This window comes from Colius striatus, chromosome 18 (assembly GCF_028858725.1).
Source record: "Colius striatus isolate bColStr4 chromosome 18, bColStr4.1.hap1, whole genome shotgun sequence".
NCBI lineage: Eukaryota > Metazoa > Chordata > Aves > Coliiformes > Coliidae > Colius > Colius striatus.
In genome coordinates, this window is record NC_084776.1 from 192,288 (window position 1) to 207,495 (window position 15,208).

The window sequence follows — 15,208 nt, forward strand, 5'->3', positions numbered from 1 at the left end:
GCTACAGGTTCGCCCGCGCAGGGGCGCCTCGGCCGCGTGCGGCGCGGCCTGGCTCCGCCGGCGCCCCGGCAGCGGGGCCGCGGGAGCGGCCTGGGCGCTGAGGGCCGTTGGGCCTCGGGCCTGGAGCCGACACGGGCCTTGCGTCGTGATGTTCCACCCGCTTGGGATGCTGCCGCGGCTGCCGAGAGGAGCAGGGCTGCGCAGTGAACTTAAACGTATGAATTGGCTTTCGCAGGCGAAGTTTGTATCGTGGTGCCGGTCCGGGGGGCCATCGCGGTTTCTTCATTGTCTTCTCACGTGAGACTCTTCAGAGTTTACTTTCTTTTTTGCTTACTCGCTTTTGATTGTGATATTGTGCCTTCTGCGGATAACTTAGAGGCTTCCCTCCTCATCCTTCACCAGGGGGACGCCGCTTGCAGATATACCTGCTTGACGTCTCTTCCCTTTTACATCCCGATGGAGTGGGTTTTCTGCACCGAAAGTGGCTGTACTGCTGTTCGTATAAATGTTGAATTGTAAAGCTGAATGTCTGTAAATATCGCTATTACTTAGCATCCACACAAGTTGCAATGGACTTCTAAAGCGCAGTACAGAAAGTGGCACTCCTTAAGTTGCTCAGGGCTTACAGAATTCGGGAGTAGGTGCTCCATGGTTGGACTTGGTGATCTGGAAGGTCTTTTTCAACCTAAACGAATCTATGATTCTATGATTGATGCCACCCATTTTAGGATACACAGGGGTGGGGCTCTAACTAGCAGTGGATAGATAGGATACGGGATTGTTTTGTGAGAGCTATGGTGTCGCACAGTAGCTTCGCAGATTTTAGAAGCTACTCACTGAAATCAAGTGATACGGAGGGAGAATCGGAAACTTTCAATACCATGGAAGTATCCATGCAACAGAGGGCATCAAGTACACTCTTGGTTAGCATTCAGTCATAGAAGACTCACCATTTAAGAGATCAGTGGGTTTTTTTCTAGGCGCAGAAGGGTGTCACTGCAGTTCCTCTTTCAGAGGTGAACATCCGTAGGTCGCAGATCAGTTGCTGAAAAAACTGACTGGTGACCTATTCTCTCACTTTTGTAGCTAACAGCTCCTATTGTGTTTGAGGAATGCATTTTCCGTAAGAGATGTGTTCACAGAGGATGGTGTGCCAGGGTAAATGACAACCCTCAACATCAGCACCTAGATCATTGGGTTTGATTCTGTATTGAACAAGGCAGTAGTGTGAGCAGAACACGGGGTGGCTGTGCTTGCAGAAGCCTGCACGGATTCTGGATAACGTCATAAACGGTTGGAACAGAAAAAGGCACAAAACCCTTACCTGTTAGATGGACTTATGTTGTATGTGTTTAAGCATTAAATATGCAGTATACTTATGCTTATGAGTAAAGAGAATATTGAAGTGCAGCAAAGAGAACTCAAAAAACAGTGACACGAGGTGTCTGAACTACAAAAAGAGCTTTGAAAAATTATTCTTTACAGTCCTAATTTTTTTAAAATTCAGCATCTTAGTATTGTTCATCTGTAAGTGCCACTTGCTACAGATACTCTCAAAGTGTTGTGGACCTCATGACGTTGGCTTATACTTAATAGATGCTAGATTCCACCAACCCTCCACTAAAAAAGCTTTTTCGCTCTGTAATGCCTTACCTAGTATCCAAACAAATAAGGATCCCGATGGGTTCTTTTTTAACATATTTTGTATCGGTAAAGACAGAGGATGCTGGAGATTTTTGCACAGTCAGGCTTCCAAAAAGGCAGAAGTGACTGGAATGTTGTTGTTGTGGAGTATAAATAGGAAGAGGGTAGCTGACATTAGGACAAAACTTCAGTGCTGTGGAACTTAGGGCTTCTGATGGCAAGTGTCTTCCCCATCACCTCCTGAACTGTAGAAATGCTTCTGTGCATTCTGTTTTGGGAGGTTGTTGCTTCATGTTCCAAATTCCAGCTGTACTCTGCTATTCCTGTGGTTTGTAGGTGAGTCCCAAATGTTACCTTAAAAGTACCTGTAAACGTTCATTCTTATTAAGCCTTTCTAGATATTTTAAGGCTATATATTCTTATCTTATCTTGAATGGAGTTTCTTGCATTAATTTCAGATTATCAGTGTTTTTAAGAATGTTGACAGAAGCATGGAACATTTAAAATTGTTTCATACATGGCTAATTGCGATGCACAATGCACACACCTCTGCCTTTGATTCAAAAGGTAAACGTAGCAAGTCACACTGTACAAATAGCCCTGTTAAGATCTTTACTGCAAAAGGGTCAGTAATATTCAGAGTTGAGATTTCAATAGTTTTTTAGTTTCTTTCTAAAGCAAGTGTGAAAGTAAGATCTCTTTATGTATAGACTTTCAGGGTGCAGTTGAGGAACATTAACTATACCTACAAAGATGTGTACAGTCTCCAAAAACCCACATTTGTTGGTTGTACAGGCAGACGTGGAAAAGAGAGTCATGGAAATCAAATTCTTGTAGCCTGGATGAAACTGGAATTTAATTGTGTCAAGTAGTTCCTAAATTACAGGACCTAAATTTCAGAGAGGTTCAGAAGTTCCTCTGGAGTTCTTTGCAAGCTATAAAGTAGACTGCTTTCATTTAGAGGATCATATTTAAAATGTTAGTTGTGAATTTTTAATATATGTTGTTTGTATACTGTATACCAAATACATTCCTCAGGGTTCCATGGAGATGTTTATTCGTTTGAAGGAAAGTTGCACTTGAAAGGCTTTTCTGTATCACATTTTAATTTTTATGTTTCATCAAGGTAGACTATGTTGGTAATTGTTTACTAAGTCCTTGCATGATATTTCTCATAAATCTGTTCCTCTGATTGTCCAAGTAAGCATCTTTAGAGTGTGCCATGGCTCTCATGTGGACTATCTTGGAACCAGTTTTCCATAGAAACAAGAATGAGGGTGGCAGGATAAATAGTTTTTGTCATCCTGAGTCTTGTCTTGATACCAAGTTGGGGTGTGCTAAGTTGGATATAGCCTTTGGACTGGAATCTTAAAAGTGCTCGTAGAATATTTGTAGCCAGGGTATACTCTGCTTTTCTTCTCTGAAGTGCAGCATTTTCACAGGGTGGGTGCATTTTATTTCTTTGTGAAGGTACTCTTAACTGTTGCTATTTCACAGTACACTGATGGGGCCAAAGACTTGTGCTCAGAAATTGTAACTCCGAAGGTGGTTCTAAAGGTGGCTGAAATGTACATTTAGCCTAAATCTTACTTGAACTCACTACTGTTTGAGAAGAACAGAACATCCGTCTCTGTCTTCTAAATTCCTGATCATTTTTGTTGAAAGGGAAAAAAGGTTCATTTCCATCTATGAAACCATGACATTTTCTGCATTCATTTTAGGTGTATACAGGTTTCAACATTGATACCAAAAGCCATGTTGTAACTTTTTGTAGACTGTATCTTTTTGACTCACCATTAGGATCAAAATTTACCCATTTCAAACACTATTGAATCACTGGAAACTACCAGTTACTCTTTTGTGGAAAGGACGTGCCTTCACATGACTAGGGGCTGTCTGAAGGTACCCTGGAGAAGATGACAGCTAATTTGAAAGGGGTGGGGAGGAAAGGTTGCAAACGACAATGCCGTTTATAGGTTTTGCAAGTCTGGGGTAAGACACAGGGAGAAGTATGCCATCAGTCAGTATGGTGTATGGATTTAGACATCTGCCTACTATGTACTGATTGTGATGAAATCCTTTGAGAGGCCCACTGCAGACCATAAATTATGCTGAACAAATGAACTAAATCCCTTTAATAATTGTAGTATTCTGAAATTACATGTATATATACTTCATGTAGCTAAATAGAACTTTATATATTTTTTTAAAAATCAAATTATTAGTTCTGATTCTAATTTTCAGTAATAGTTACTAATGGAAATAAACACCTCCTTTCTTTAGGTCACATGGGGTGAGGAAATATAGTTCTCTTCTGGTGGCCTAAGAAAAGATCTGTAAGAATTACTGATAATATTTTCTTTAAATTAGTGTCCTTCAGATGTAATTCATGCAACATTCAGGTTTCTGAAAGGTCTCCCATCAGGCAAAGCTGTTTATAGAATCCGGAAACATGAAAAAGTGACAGAGCATTACAGGAAATTTGCCTCATGACTTCTAGACAAATGAGTCATCTAGAGTGACTAAGGGAAAGTCATGCTTTACGCCCAGTTCTTGTGTTGCATTTTCCCCTGTCTCACGGAGACAATGTAGTCCGGTTTAGCTGATATATATTTTAATAATGAAATGCCTTGGTAGCAGAACAGATCTGTGCCGTGTGACCTTGTGTTGCAGTTGGCCTGAGCTTGTTTCACAAGCTTTTTAAAGTTTTTCACAGAACGCAGTGGGAGTCAGGAGAGAATGGGAAGTTTATTCCCTGTTTGCTGTCATTCCTAAACGCTGTATCTGAAATGTGCAAGATCCTTGATGATCTGCGCTAGGGAGGAATTGTTCAATACTAAATGTCTGATAAACAAAGCATTTTAGGAAGACGAACAAGTAAATGAGATTTGAGAACGTGAAACAAGTGTTGGCTGTGCTTTGGGAGAAGGAGGTGTTACTGAAAGAGACCAGGGCTATAAAGGGAAGTGTGCATATGCTCACGGTGGGGAGGAGGAGCTGCCGGGCGTTAACAGAGAGATTAAATGGAGAAAGGACGGGAAGAATTTAATGTCAGATGTCTGGAAGTGAATGCAGTGAGAAAAACCAAGAAGCGCTGGTTTGTTAAGCACGAAGGGAGGCAATGAGGGGAAACGCGATCCCTAGCAGAGCTTGTGCTGGAGCGTGAGGCGGCTCGCAGCCCAGGAGCGCGGAGCGGGCCGGGCCCGGGCGCCGCGGAGGTTGAACAGACGGCTGGGGCGGAGCGGGACGGGGCCGGCAGAGCACACGCGGGGCCGCGGTTGCCATGGAGACGGGCACGCCAAGGCCTGGCGGAACTCGCCGCGGTTCCCGTCAGGCGCGGCCCGCGGCCGCGAGCGGAAGGACGCGCGGGTTCGTGCCGGGAGGAGCCGAGCCGCGGCTGGGCCGCTCCGCGGGTGCCATCGGAAGGCACAGCGGCCGCACAGCGTGTTATTGTGCCGCAGGTTGTTCTTCAGAGCTCCCAAGTGCGTCTTACGCCGTTTTCTCTGGGGATCTGTTTTCTTTCTGTACCCTTACTGCTTCTAAGTGCCTTCTGTGCGCTGCCACTGCGTCCCAGGCGTTGTCTCGTGCTACCGTGTGCTCATCTCTGCTGCCTCCTCCAGGAGACTTGACCGCGTCAGTCTGCCTGTCACGTGCTTTCCTGCCTCAGAGCATCTGACCCTCTGGATCCTCCATGGCCACAGCTACACTGTTAGGTAGTTGTACAGTCTCATTGTTGCAAAAAAGGAAAAGGAAATCATGTACTCAGGTGGTCTTGGTTCTGTCACTGCTTCATCAATGAAAACAGTTGTGGCTAGACACACTTAAGTGATACTAACTATATGTCGGTTTCTTTCACCTCTTTTTCTCTGCCTTTCAGAACTACAGAAAACCTGATTTATTACCTCTGTTGGTTTGTTATGCACACTCTTGGAACAATAAGGATATGCTATAAGGATAGCAAGGAAGAGAGAGGCAAGAACAGCTCCATAAAGCTTTACACCCCTTTGGCAAATAGGATTTGTATGGAAGTCTGAAGGTTCTCAAGTACTACACTGAAATGTTCTTCAGCATCACCTTGTTCTCCTTATTTGGTTGAAAAGTAAGTAGCTCGCACATGGCATCTAACTTCTTGTTGTTGAAGTAGCATTTTAGTGGTAACACTTACGGAACCTCCAGTGAGTCAGACATGCCAGCTGCATTCAATTTTGTGTTATTTATGGCCAAACCATCATTTTCCTATGGTAAAGAAGCTGATACGAGTCCCATTAGGCCCTTATGTGAGGGAACAGGAGTACTTATCAATTGCCTCTTTCTGGATGTGCTTGGAGAAAGTGGTTGAATTGTAATGGGTATCTTTGCTGTTAGGTTGTATGGGTAAACTGTGCTTGTTGTAAGATCATGCCTCTTACTTATGTGTATGCTGTTTCCTATTAAAAGGAATTTGTTAATGTCAGTGCATATAGGTTTTTTATCTTTATTTGATTTGGGTGGAGAGAGGAAAAGAAGTCAGATATAGGTAGTCTTTTTAACTGTGGTAGCCATCAAATGCATTGGAGCAACAGTAGCTGAGAGGAAGATAACAGAAAGAAAAAATCTGTCTTATCATTGCATGTCAAAGGCAGGGAGGCAGTGCTGTTTATGGATTTCCACTATGGTGACTTCTACAAAAAAAAAATAAATCTATTTCTGCTTACCCAAATGAAGAGGGTACTACTTACACTATTTTTTCAACAAAGATTGTCAACGAGAAGTAGAATAACAAGGAAGAGAAACAAAATTTTATTTTAATTGTCTTAGGGCTGGCTGTGAAATCTAGGTTAGCAAAATTGAAAGATCACCAGGTCCTTTTCTCCTTTACTAGTGTTTGAGTGTACCTGGAAAGAGCAAGCTTGAATTTTTTTATACTTGTCACATCAAATGATCAGAGACTTTTTTTTTTTTAATAATAATGAAGAGTTAAGAGTTGTCTAGTTTGTTTATGAAGAAAAATGTTGTTTCAATTGTTGCATCCTTTAGCATAGCATAGGGAGTTTGCATCATGTTTGCTAAACTGGAAATCTCTCTTTCATTTAAAGAGATTAAAGAGCCACTATTTGAAATTCACGCTTGTCTGATTTGTGTTCTGCATCCCAGTGTTTATCCAGATGAGATTATCTGTGACCACTGACACAGAATAATACTGTAGAGTTAGAGAAGCTTTATTGCTGTATAGGCTCCAGATATTTGGGAAAAATCTGTGGAAAGATCTGAACAGAAATTACTTTTCTCTCTCCTCTCCCACGACTCCCCTCCCTGCCTTTTCCTCTGCCCCTCCCCTCTCCCTTCTTTAGTTTTTTTAAGTGATCTCAACAGGGGTCTGGAAATCCTCAAAGGTCACCAGCTGGTTTATGTTACTGTCCTTTTGGTGCATATGCAAAATCATTTAAAGTCAGCAGGAATTTTATATGGAACATAGAATGGAAGGAGGAGCTTGAATACTATAGCAGATAGTAACAGAACAAGGGGTGATGGGATGAAGCTGGAACACCAAAAGTTCCACTTAAACATAAGAAAAAACTATTTCACCGTGAGAGTGACAGAGCAGTGGAACAGGCTGCCCAGAGGGGTTGTGGAGTCTCCTTCTTTGGAGGTCTTCAAGACCCGCCCGGCCATGTTCCTGTGCGACCTGATCTAGGTGAACCTGCTTCTGCAGAGGGGTTGGACGAGATGATCTCTACAGGTCCCTTCCAACCCCTACCATTCTATGATTCTATGAGTGTTTGACACCCAACATTGCCTCTTTGCCAGGCTGAGCTGGACACTGATTGCTGAGCAGTACAGCAATTCTTCTGATCTACCCTGCCCTGGAGAGTTGTGGGATGAACAAGAGTGATATAAAAGTGTCTGTCTATACTACTCTGAGACAATTTCTATTAAAATTTAAATGCCTGAGTGTTGACTATAGGATTCAAGTGAAGTGTAAATTTAAAAGCAACATCTAGCAGAATATGAAAGTGAATATGCATTTACTTGTTTGTGACTAATTCTAGGTTGCAGTTCTGTCTATGTAGTTATAATAAGATCAACCTAACCAAATGCAGCGGTTGTTCAACTATGTAAAGTAACTGTCATTTGGGTTGAAAGTTATCTGAAGGTTGTATGATATCAATACGTGTCTGTTCATCCATGTAACATGCTGCACCAAGCTTTGCACGGATTAATCCAAGGCTTGAAAAGGTTCTGTGTATCATTAGACAGTTTACTGGTCATGGTAACAGTATCTCTTTGAACTTACTTTGAAATGCTGACCTCACTGACTTTCTTCCAGTGTATCTCAGATGAACTTCTTTTTTCTCTTGATTGCAAATAAAAATACTGGGGGGAGAAGAAGAAAAGATATGAAGCTACTTCCATTTTTAAGTGTATGTAAAAGCTTGTATTTCCCTGGGCAGCCCTTATTTTGCAATTTCTTTTGTAAGAGAAATTTTTGAGTGCAGGAGGAACTCTGTTATACTTAAGTGAAAGTCTTGCACTACTTCTTAGCAAATCACCAATATTTCATATGCAACTAACTTTTGAAGGATAGTTTTGAGAAGTAGGATATGCTGTTTTAGTTGGTTTTAACTGGTGTATGAGAAAAAACATTTATCATGGCTATTTCTTTAGGAAGTTATATCTTGTGCTTATGTTTTATTATTTTTTAAAAATTTACATGTCTGTGCCTCATTAGGTCACCAGAGATTGGTCTTTAGTGTAAATTTGTTTTATCTTTGTATATAGTTCTAGAAACAGTCACATAGATCAGAGTATGTGAACCTGAAACATCCATGGAGAGAAAAATCCAAGAACTGGAAAGATAACTTGCTTGTTAGAAGCGGGTATAAGAATAGGGACAAAAAATGATATGTTGCTGTAGTGCCACCTAGCAGTCCTGCTTTCAGTTTTAAAATTAGAATGTTCTGGTTTAACATTGCTGTTAGTTGTATAAGGTTTTTTTTTTCTCTTTCGCCTTAAGTTGATGAAATTTGTAACAATTTAGAAAAATACGGCCTGCTTGTGTAGTAGCTGTTGCTTTGCTTGCCTGACAGCTGCCCCTTGTAAGGAACTCATAAGATTGTGTTTAGTAATCTGGGATTGTGCAAGATTATTTTATGTAGACAGCACACTGCTACATTTGTTAACCTTGAATCTGCAGGAGGGATCAGCATCTAGAAAGTGTAGGCAGCTTTAGACAAGATGGGTAAATGTATGTTGGTTATCATGCTCTTAATTGGAAGGCTTTTTTTCCCCCTTTGTGGTCTTATATTACTGTCATTTCATCATGAAAAGATAAACTTAGTAAGAGTAAAATTTGACCTTGAGCTGTGATATCTTAGGGAGCCATTATGCCACCTCTGTATATCGTGGACTTTAAAGAACAACAAAACCTTATTTGTTTTTGTATAAAAGCATATGGGCTCCTCATCTAATATATGCTATTTCTCCTAACTTTTTTTTTCTTCCTCTAGTGTGATATCTTCATAGTTTATGACTTAACAGCTGAAGAAGCGCATCTTACATACTTGCCATTAGGTCTCTTTCTGTTAGTATTTATTGGTCTCTATTTAAAATTTTTAACAGAAATTGTGGGAAAAAAAAAAGGTCGAAACAGCTTATTTAGGGGTTTTTTTGTGTGTGTGTAGGTCAAGACTGTTTGCTTCTACTTGCTAAGTAGAGTGTCCAGTTAAAAAACTAACGGAACAACCAAACCCCACAAAACAAAAACAAAAACTACACAGCTTTTATCACTGGGGAGATACAGCACTTTTCTGTTTCTCTAAAAGTTAAAAGAAAGTTCAGATATTTCCATAATGGATAATTTTTGACATGTTACAAATACTCAAATGTCTGCAAAGGAATTGAACAGTAATGTCTGGAAGGCAGTACATTGTTTTTTCTTTTAAAAAATTTCCCCCCACCCCCATGACTATGGGGTGTCATCCTGTTTTACAAAGGATGCCAAAGGATGCTGATGTGTTTCTTTAAATTCCCCTTTGCTGCAGTCTGCATTAAGGCACCTACCACAGGCCAGATGATAGGTTTCATTCAACACATTCTGCTTCTCCTTAGAGCAGAGAAAGATTACGCAATGATGAAACCCCTTGAACAGAGTTTAAAATAACCTGTGGCAGTATAGTGTTTCCATCAGTATCATTGTACTAGTATTACCTATCTGTTGCTTCCCTTGTAGGAACTGCTAGCCTAATTTGATGCAGAAATGAAGAAGAGAGAATGCGAGTTTCAAAAGCAAACAACTGAAATGGGTAATTTGGATCAGTCCCATGAAGTTAAGGTATTTTTTTTTTTGATCTATCATCTTTTACTCACAGAATGAATGCATGTATTAACAGTCTTAAGTCATTCTTGTGTGAAACACATGAAAAAAATTACTGATGCTGTTTTCCCTCCACCTATATGTTGGACTAATTGCTTCCAGGGTAGCGGGAAGCGAGGGTATTTATGGGATGTGTCATCATTTCATTCATAGTGACTGTTTTTTTCCTACACAATCAAAACTATATATTGGCCCGTGAAAGGCTGGTCTTGCCCTTCTAAGGCTAGTAATAAAATATAGACATCTCTAGCCTGGAATACACGTAGATGAAGTGTCATGAGCTTCATTGTAGCAAAAGGAGCAAGCTGAATATAGACAGTTACTCCAAAACAGGACAATGTACTCTACCATCATAGCACATGAGAATGGGAAGAATAATTTTCTGGAATGTTCCTGAGCCTCTGTGTTAGTGGCAAGTCAGGGTAGATTTTAAAGTTGTAAAGCTAAATTATTAAAGCAGTAGTTCACAATATTAATTTACCACCTGCGTAAAGCAATGTCTTCTAGTATGACAAACTATTTTTTCTTTCATGGTTACTTCTTGGAATATATATATTTTTTAAAAGCTATTCAAAATAGCAAACTTAATGCTGTTTTGAAGCCATGCTGAAGGATAATGCACAGTGAGTAGAAAATTGCTTTTTGTAAAAGATGAAAGGTAGAGTGTTCTGCAGTGCACCCTACTGGGCAGCTACAGGTGCTCAACAGTGTAGGGTGTTGATAGTTAAGAGTATATTAACAGAGCTCGTTGAAAAAAGCAGTGTTAAGCAAGCCTGATGGTTTCTGTATAGTTCCACAAGTCAGGCCTCAGTGTCTTTTGTGAAGGCAGAGCTTCAGTCATTACGTGACTGATGTTCCTTTACACTGTTAGCTTATCTGTAACTGATGTGTACTTATTTCAGAATTTAAGTCCTTAGAGGGTTTCTAGATGTCATCCATTGTCCAGGTTGTCTAGACGTAATCCATACTCTCCTTCCCCCTTTCCAGTTTAGGAAAGGATGTTGAGCTTCTTAATGTTCTTGTGAGCAAATGATCTCCAATGACATTTTCAAGAATTTGGCAGGTCAGAAAGAGGACTGCTGTTGAGCCAGTAAGTTCTTTGAGGAGTTGAGTGTCCATGATTGGAAGAGATAGAGGTAGCACACTTCAAAGAGCAACAGTGATAAGACAGAAGCATTTCTGTGGCCATCTTCCTCCCCATCTGTTCCTCCTCTCTCATCTCAAGTTCTCATTGTTGCTTTTCCTTTTTTGTTTCCCCTGGCATATCCACAGAATAAACAGATCTCTTTCTTTTCTTCTTATGGTTCTTTTCTCCCAATTCTGTTCACAGACTGAAAGTATTAGGATCTCTGCATGTGGTGTTGTGAATAGAATATGTGCTGTTCATTAAAGAGGGACTGTTTTTACGTTGCACTTGTATTTTACAGATATTTCAATATGATGGTAAAAATTCTCTGAGCAAAGATATTTCTACCTTGGAAATAAAAAAACTGCAGGAGCAGAATGCCAGCCTTCGGGCTGCTGTTGCTCAAATGAGGAAAGAAATGGAGAGTCTTGATGAGCAGATGTTGTCCTCTCTTCCTCTGACGGAAAACAGACAGCATGCAGAGCAAGGTGAGTACTCTTGCCATAGAGCTGTAAATTCAATTTAGGAAGTGTAATGTTCACAGTCCCGACCTATGAGGAGTACCCAGTCGAACAAATGTGTAAAGGTCATGACCATGGGGTTCTCAGGATTCCACAACATAAGTACACAGGGATCTGCGATTCTGAGAATTTCTTTATTACAAACTACTACATAATTATTAGTAGTAAAAACAAATACACACACATGCTATAAATACTGCAAAATTTCCTCTAGGAAAGCAAATTATATATATATTTATACATATGTATATTCCAGGAGTAAGGCAAATATATGTGTATTACAAGTTATTTCAGAATTCCAACTAGTGAAGCAAATGTGCAGAATCATGGAATTATGTTGGTTTGGATCACCTGGTCCAACCGCACTGGCATGGCCAGAGACATCTTTCACTTGGTAATGGGATAACAAACTCTTATTTCTTTTGTGTTTTTAAAAACAGGCAAGACGTAATTTTTTTCTGTAAAAATAAGATGGATTTGATGAAAGGTATTTTGACGTGCCAACTATTTTGCTGTCATTATGCTTCTCAGTTTTAGTGTTGGAGTGAGACTGGATCTGTATGTTACCAATTTGTGGAATTGGTTTTAAACTGTCATTTATGTGATAGTGTGAAATCACAAGCTAATGAAGTGTGCAAGCATCTTTAATAAATAGAAACATATTCTAGCTTTGTTAGTAGTGACAATTAAAGAAAAACCTGCATTAATTTTAAATAAAAAGACAAATTCAAGCCTGAGAGTTTTTGTCACAGGTAGCTAAAGTTAGTCCACTGTTTTTTGAAGACATTACAGTCCAAAATGTAAAAGGTTTACCGCTGCTAGAGGTTAGGTGTAACAAAGAGAAGCAAAAATCTTTGTCACATGATAAAGATAAGCTTTCAGAAATGTATTGTCGTTTTCTTTATGGCTGAAGTACTTTGTTAAACTAAAATAAACTCTCCTTTTTAAACTGTCCTTTTGAAAAATGTACAGGGATTATATTCAATTAGTAAAAGAGGTGATAATATTACGTGTGATTTTTATTTTCTTTTAAGACAATGGGAGAGTAGCTTGGAGGGGTACTTCTGGTTATATACATCAATGTGTTCAGACTTGCATTTTTACTGGAACTAAGAAGAGATTTTTTTTTTTTAACCTACTGGTATTTTTCAACTGTGATTCAAAGAAGCTACTGTATCTGAATTATTCTTGCTGTACTCAGTATTGCTGGTTTCCCAAGAATTGTTAAATAAGGCAGTATTGGAATAATTTAAAACTCTGTGCTTCTTCCCTGCAATTTGACTTTTCTAATGTGTCATTACACTGTGTCAAACAGTGTCATTAATGTGTCAAACATTTCCGTGTTGCATAGCTGACCGATACTTGTGTGCTGTGAGACTATACTGTTTCTTCAGCTCTGTTCACATCTACTAAAGTGATCTGCATGTACATTAATGAGACAAAGTTCTGAAGCAGCCATCATTAGGAAAACCTATACTCTGTATAAATGCATACACATTCATATTATATACCTCTTCTCTTTTAGGTTCAGTGTGCACAAACAAAATTTCAACTGAAACCCCTTTGAGCAGTATCAAAGTCAGGTCAGCTAACTCAGATTTTGTAGTAAGTCCAGACACAGAAAAGGTATGAAGAGGTTTAAACTGCCTAAAATATCTGTATGTACGTGTATGTGTCATTAAACACTTAGCATATTGGTTTTATCTGAATAAATATTAAAACCTGAAGCAATATACACTTAATGTGGTCAGTTAGTAATGAGTGTAAATTATGTGAGATACAGCAACACTTTTTTCAGCCAAACTTAGGCTCATTCTTTCCAGGGAGTAAATTTTCAGTAGTCATTCCCTGGCATAAGTCGCTCTTAATCTTTCAAGCCCTTCTTGATATTCTTCTCTTTCGAGTTCCAGGTTTGTAAACTGCTGTGTAGTTTAAACTCCTAGAGTTTCCCATTGTAAACCCATATTTTAGCCTTTTTAAAAAATACCAGCGTCCTTTAATATGCCTCGTAACAAACTCATTAGTGATGAAACTGTAGCTACTGGGTCACCGCTAGACTCTGGCGAGAAAGTCCTGTGAAGCCTCCCTTGGAGACACACGCAGACGCGGCTGAACGCGCGGTTGGGGGGCAGATGCCTTTTCCTTGGAGAGCCTCGGAGGAGGCGGTCGCGGCGCTCGCTGCCGCCGGGGGGCGGTACGGCTGCGCCGGCGGGGCCAGCCCGCAGTCCGGCCGCCGGGGGCTCCTGCGCCTGCCCCGTGGGCTGCCAGGGGATAACGCGACGTGAACAGAAGGAACTGAGCAGCGATTAGGAGCCCTCACCACTCACGAAAGAAAAGCTTGCCGGCCCTAGTAGTGTTTTTCCTTAGTTCTGGGATTTACAAATGTCATTCCCATTCTGCTATTTTAAAGAGTAGGAACAGTATCAGCAATGAAGTAGGACAGAGGCATCTCAGGAAATAAAGAAACTGAAGACTAGGACAAATGTCTAATACAATGTAAGGAGTAAGTCGCTATATATTCTCCACTGTCTGTCTCCCAGTAATTTCATGGTGCAGTAAACAAGAGTCTAAAGTAAGATAGGTTAAGAGACAGTTTTAAAATATGGAGTTTCTAATTTTCAGGTCATCTCTCAAATCTAGCTATTTATGTTTCATGCTTTAATCTTACTGTTAAGACTCACCAGTAACCATCTGAGTTCAAGAAAATGGAAATAATAACTAAGTAATAAATAAAGATGAGAGGTGCTGATTATATTAAAAGCTAAGAGCTTTAAGAACTGAAACAATGTTTAGATAACATTTTGGAGCCTTGGGAACCTTATGTAAAAACATGCAAAACCCTCCAGTTGCAGATCACGTTTAGTCTTAGTTGTGTCTTTTTGCTGAATATAGATGATTTGTTTGTTCCTGCTGTCAAAATATGTTTAGACAGTCGTTGGGTGCCAGTATAGACAACACAGGTTTTTTTTTTTTCTCTTTGACCATTTCTCAAATTAGATGAAAACTGAATTTTACACTAACTATTCTTTTACGTTGCAGAAAATGGTGTAGAAACTACTGTCGAAGATGCATTCTTTCTTTGCATTTTTGTAAGTGAGGATAGAGCCTCAGAAGGAAAGCAGGGAGTAGCTTTGCCTTGGAGACAGCAAAATAGGAATTGAACATTCTCTGTGCTAGAGATTAATCCTTTGTTTTGTGATGATAAACTATAATTGAAGGTTCAGGGCTGGAAATGAGAACAAGAACATTTTTGAGTCAGGGATGCGCATCTTCAGTCCAAAATGCTGAATTACTTGTGCTTTTTATGTATAGGCACATAGGAAATAGCAGATGTGCAGGCCAGAAAGTTGAAGTGAAGAAAATGCTGGAATTGTGGTTAATGCTGCCTTTGCTGATATTAAAGTGTAATTTCTGGTCTGTTTCTGTTATCTGCTTTGTTTCCTACTTGGATTGCACAACTACAATGTAGTAGACATCTAACAGTTTACTAGTTTACATCTCACTAGGATAAAGATGAGCAAGAGTTTTGTAAAATGATTTAAATGTATGTGTCATTTATGTGTG

The 15,208-nt window shown here is 39.9% G+C and overlaps 1 protein-coding gene across 11 annotated transcripts in view; it reads left to right on the top strand.

Moving 5' to 3' along the window:
• Positions 1-15,208, top strand: part of CCDC57 (coiled-coil domain containing 57) — a 31,849-nt gene that overhangs the window by 1,131 nt on the left and 15,510 nt on the right. For 2 of the 11 annotated variants that reach the window (XM_062010591.1, XM_062010602.1), the window contains exons 1-5: positions 73-297; positions 5,522-5,743; positions 9,854-9,955; positions 11,425-11,611; positions 13,170-13,270. In XM_062010591.1, the coding sequence (XP_061866575.1) occupies positions 9,881-9,955; positions 11,425-11,611; positions 13,170-13,270 (363 nt within the window). In that variant the 5' untranslated portion in view covers positions 73-297; positions 5,522-5,743; positions 9,854-9,880. The other 9 variants (XM_062010593.1, XM_062010597.1, XM_062010600.1 and 6 more) reach the window with 9 other exon arrangements.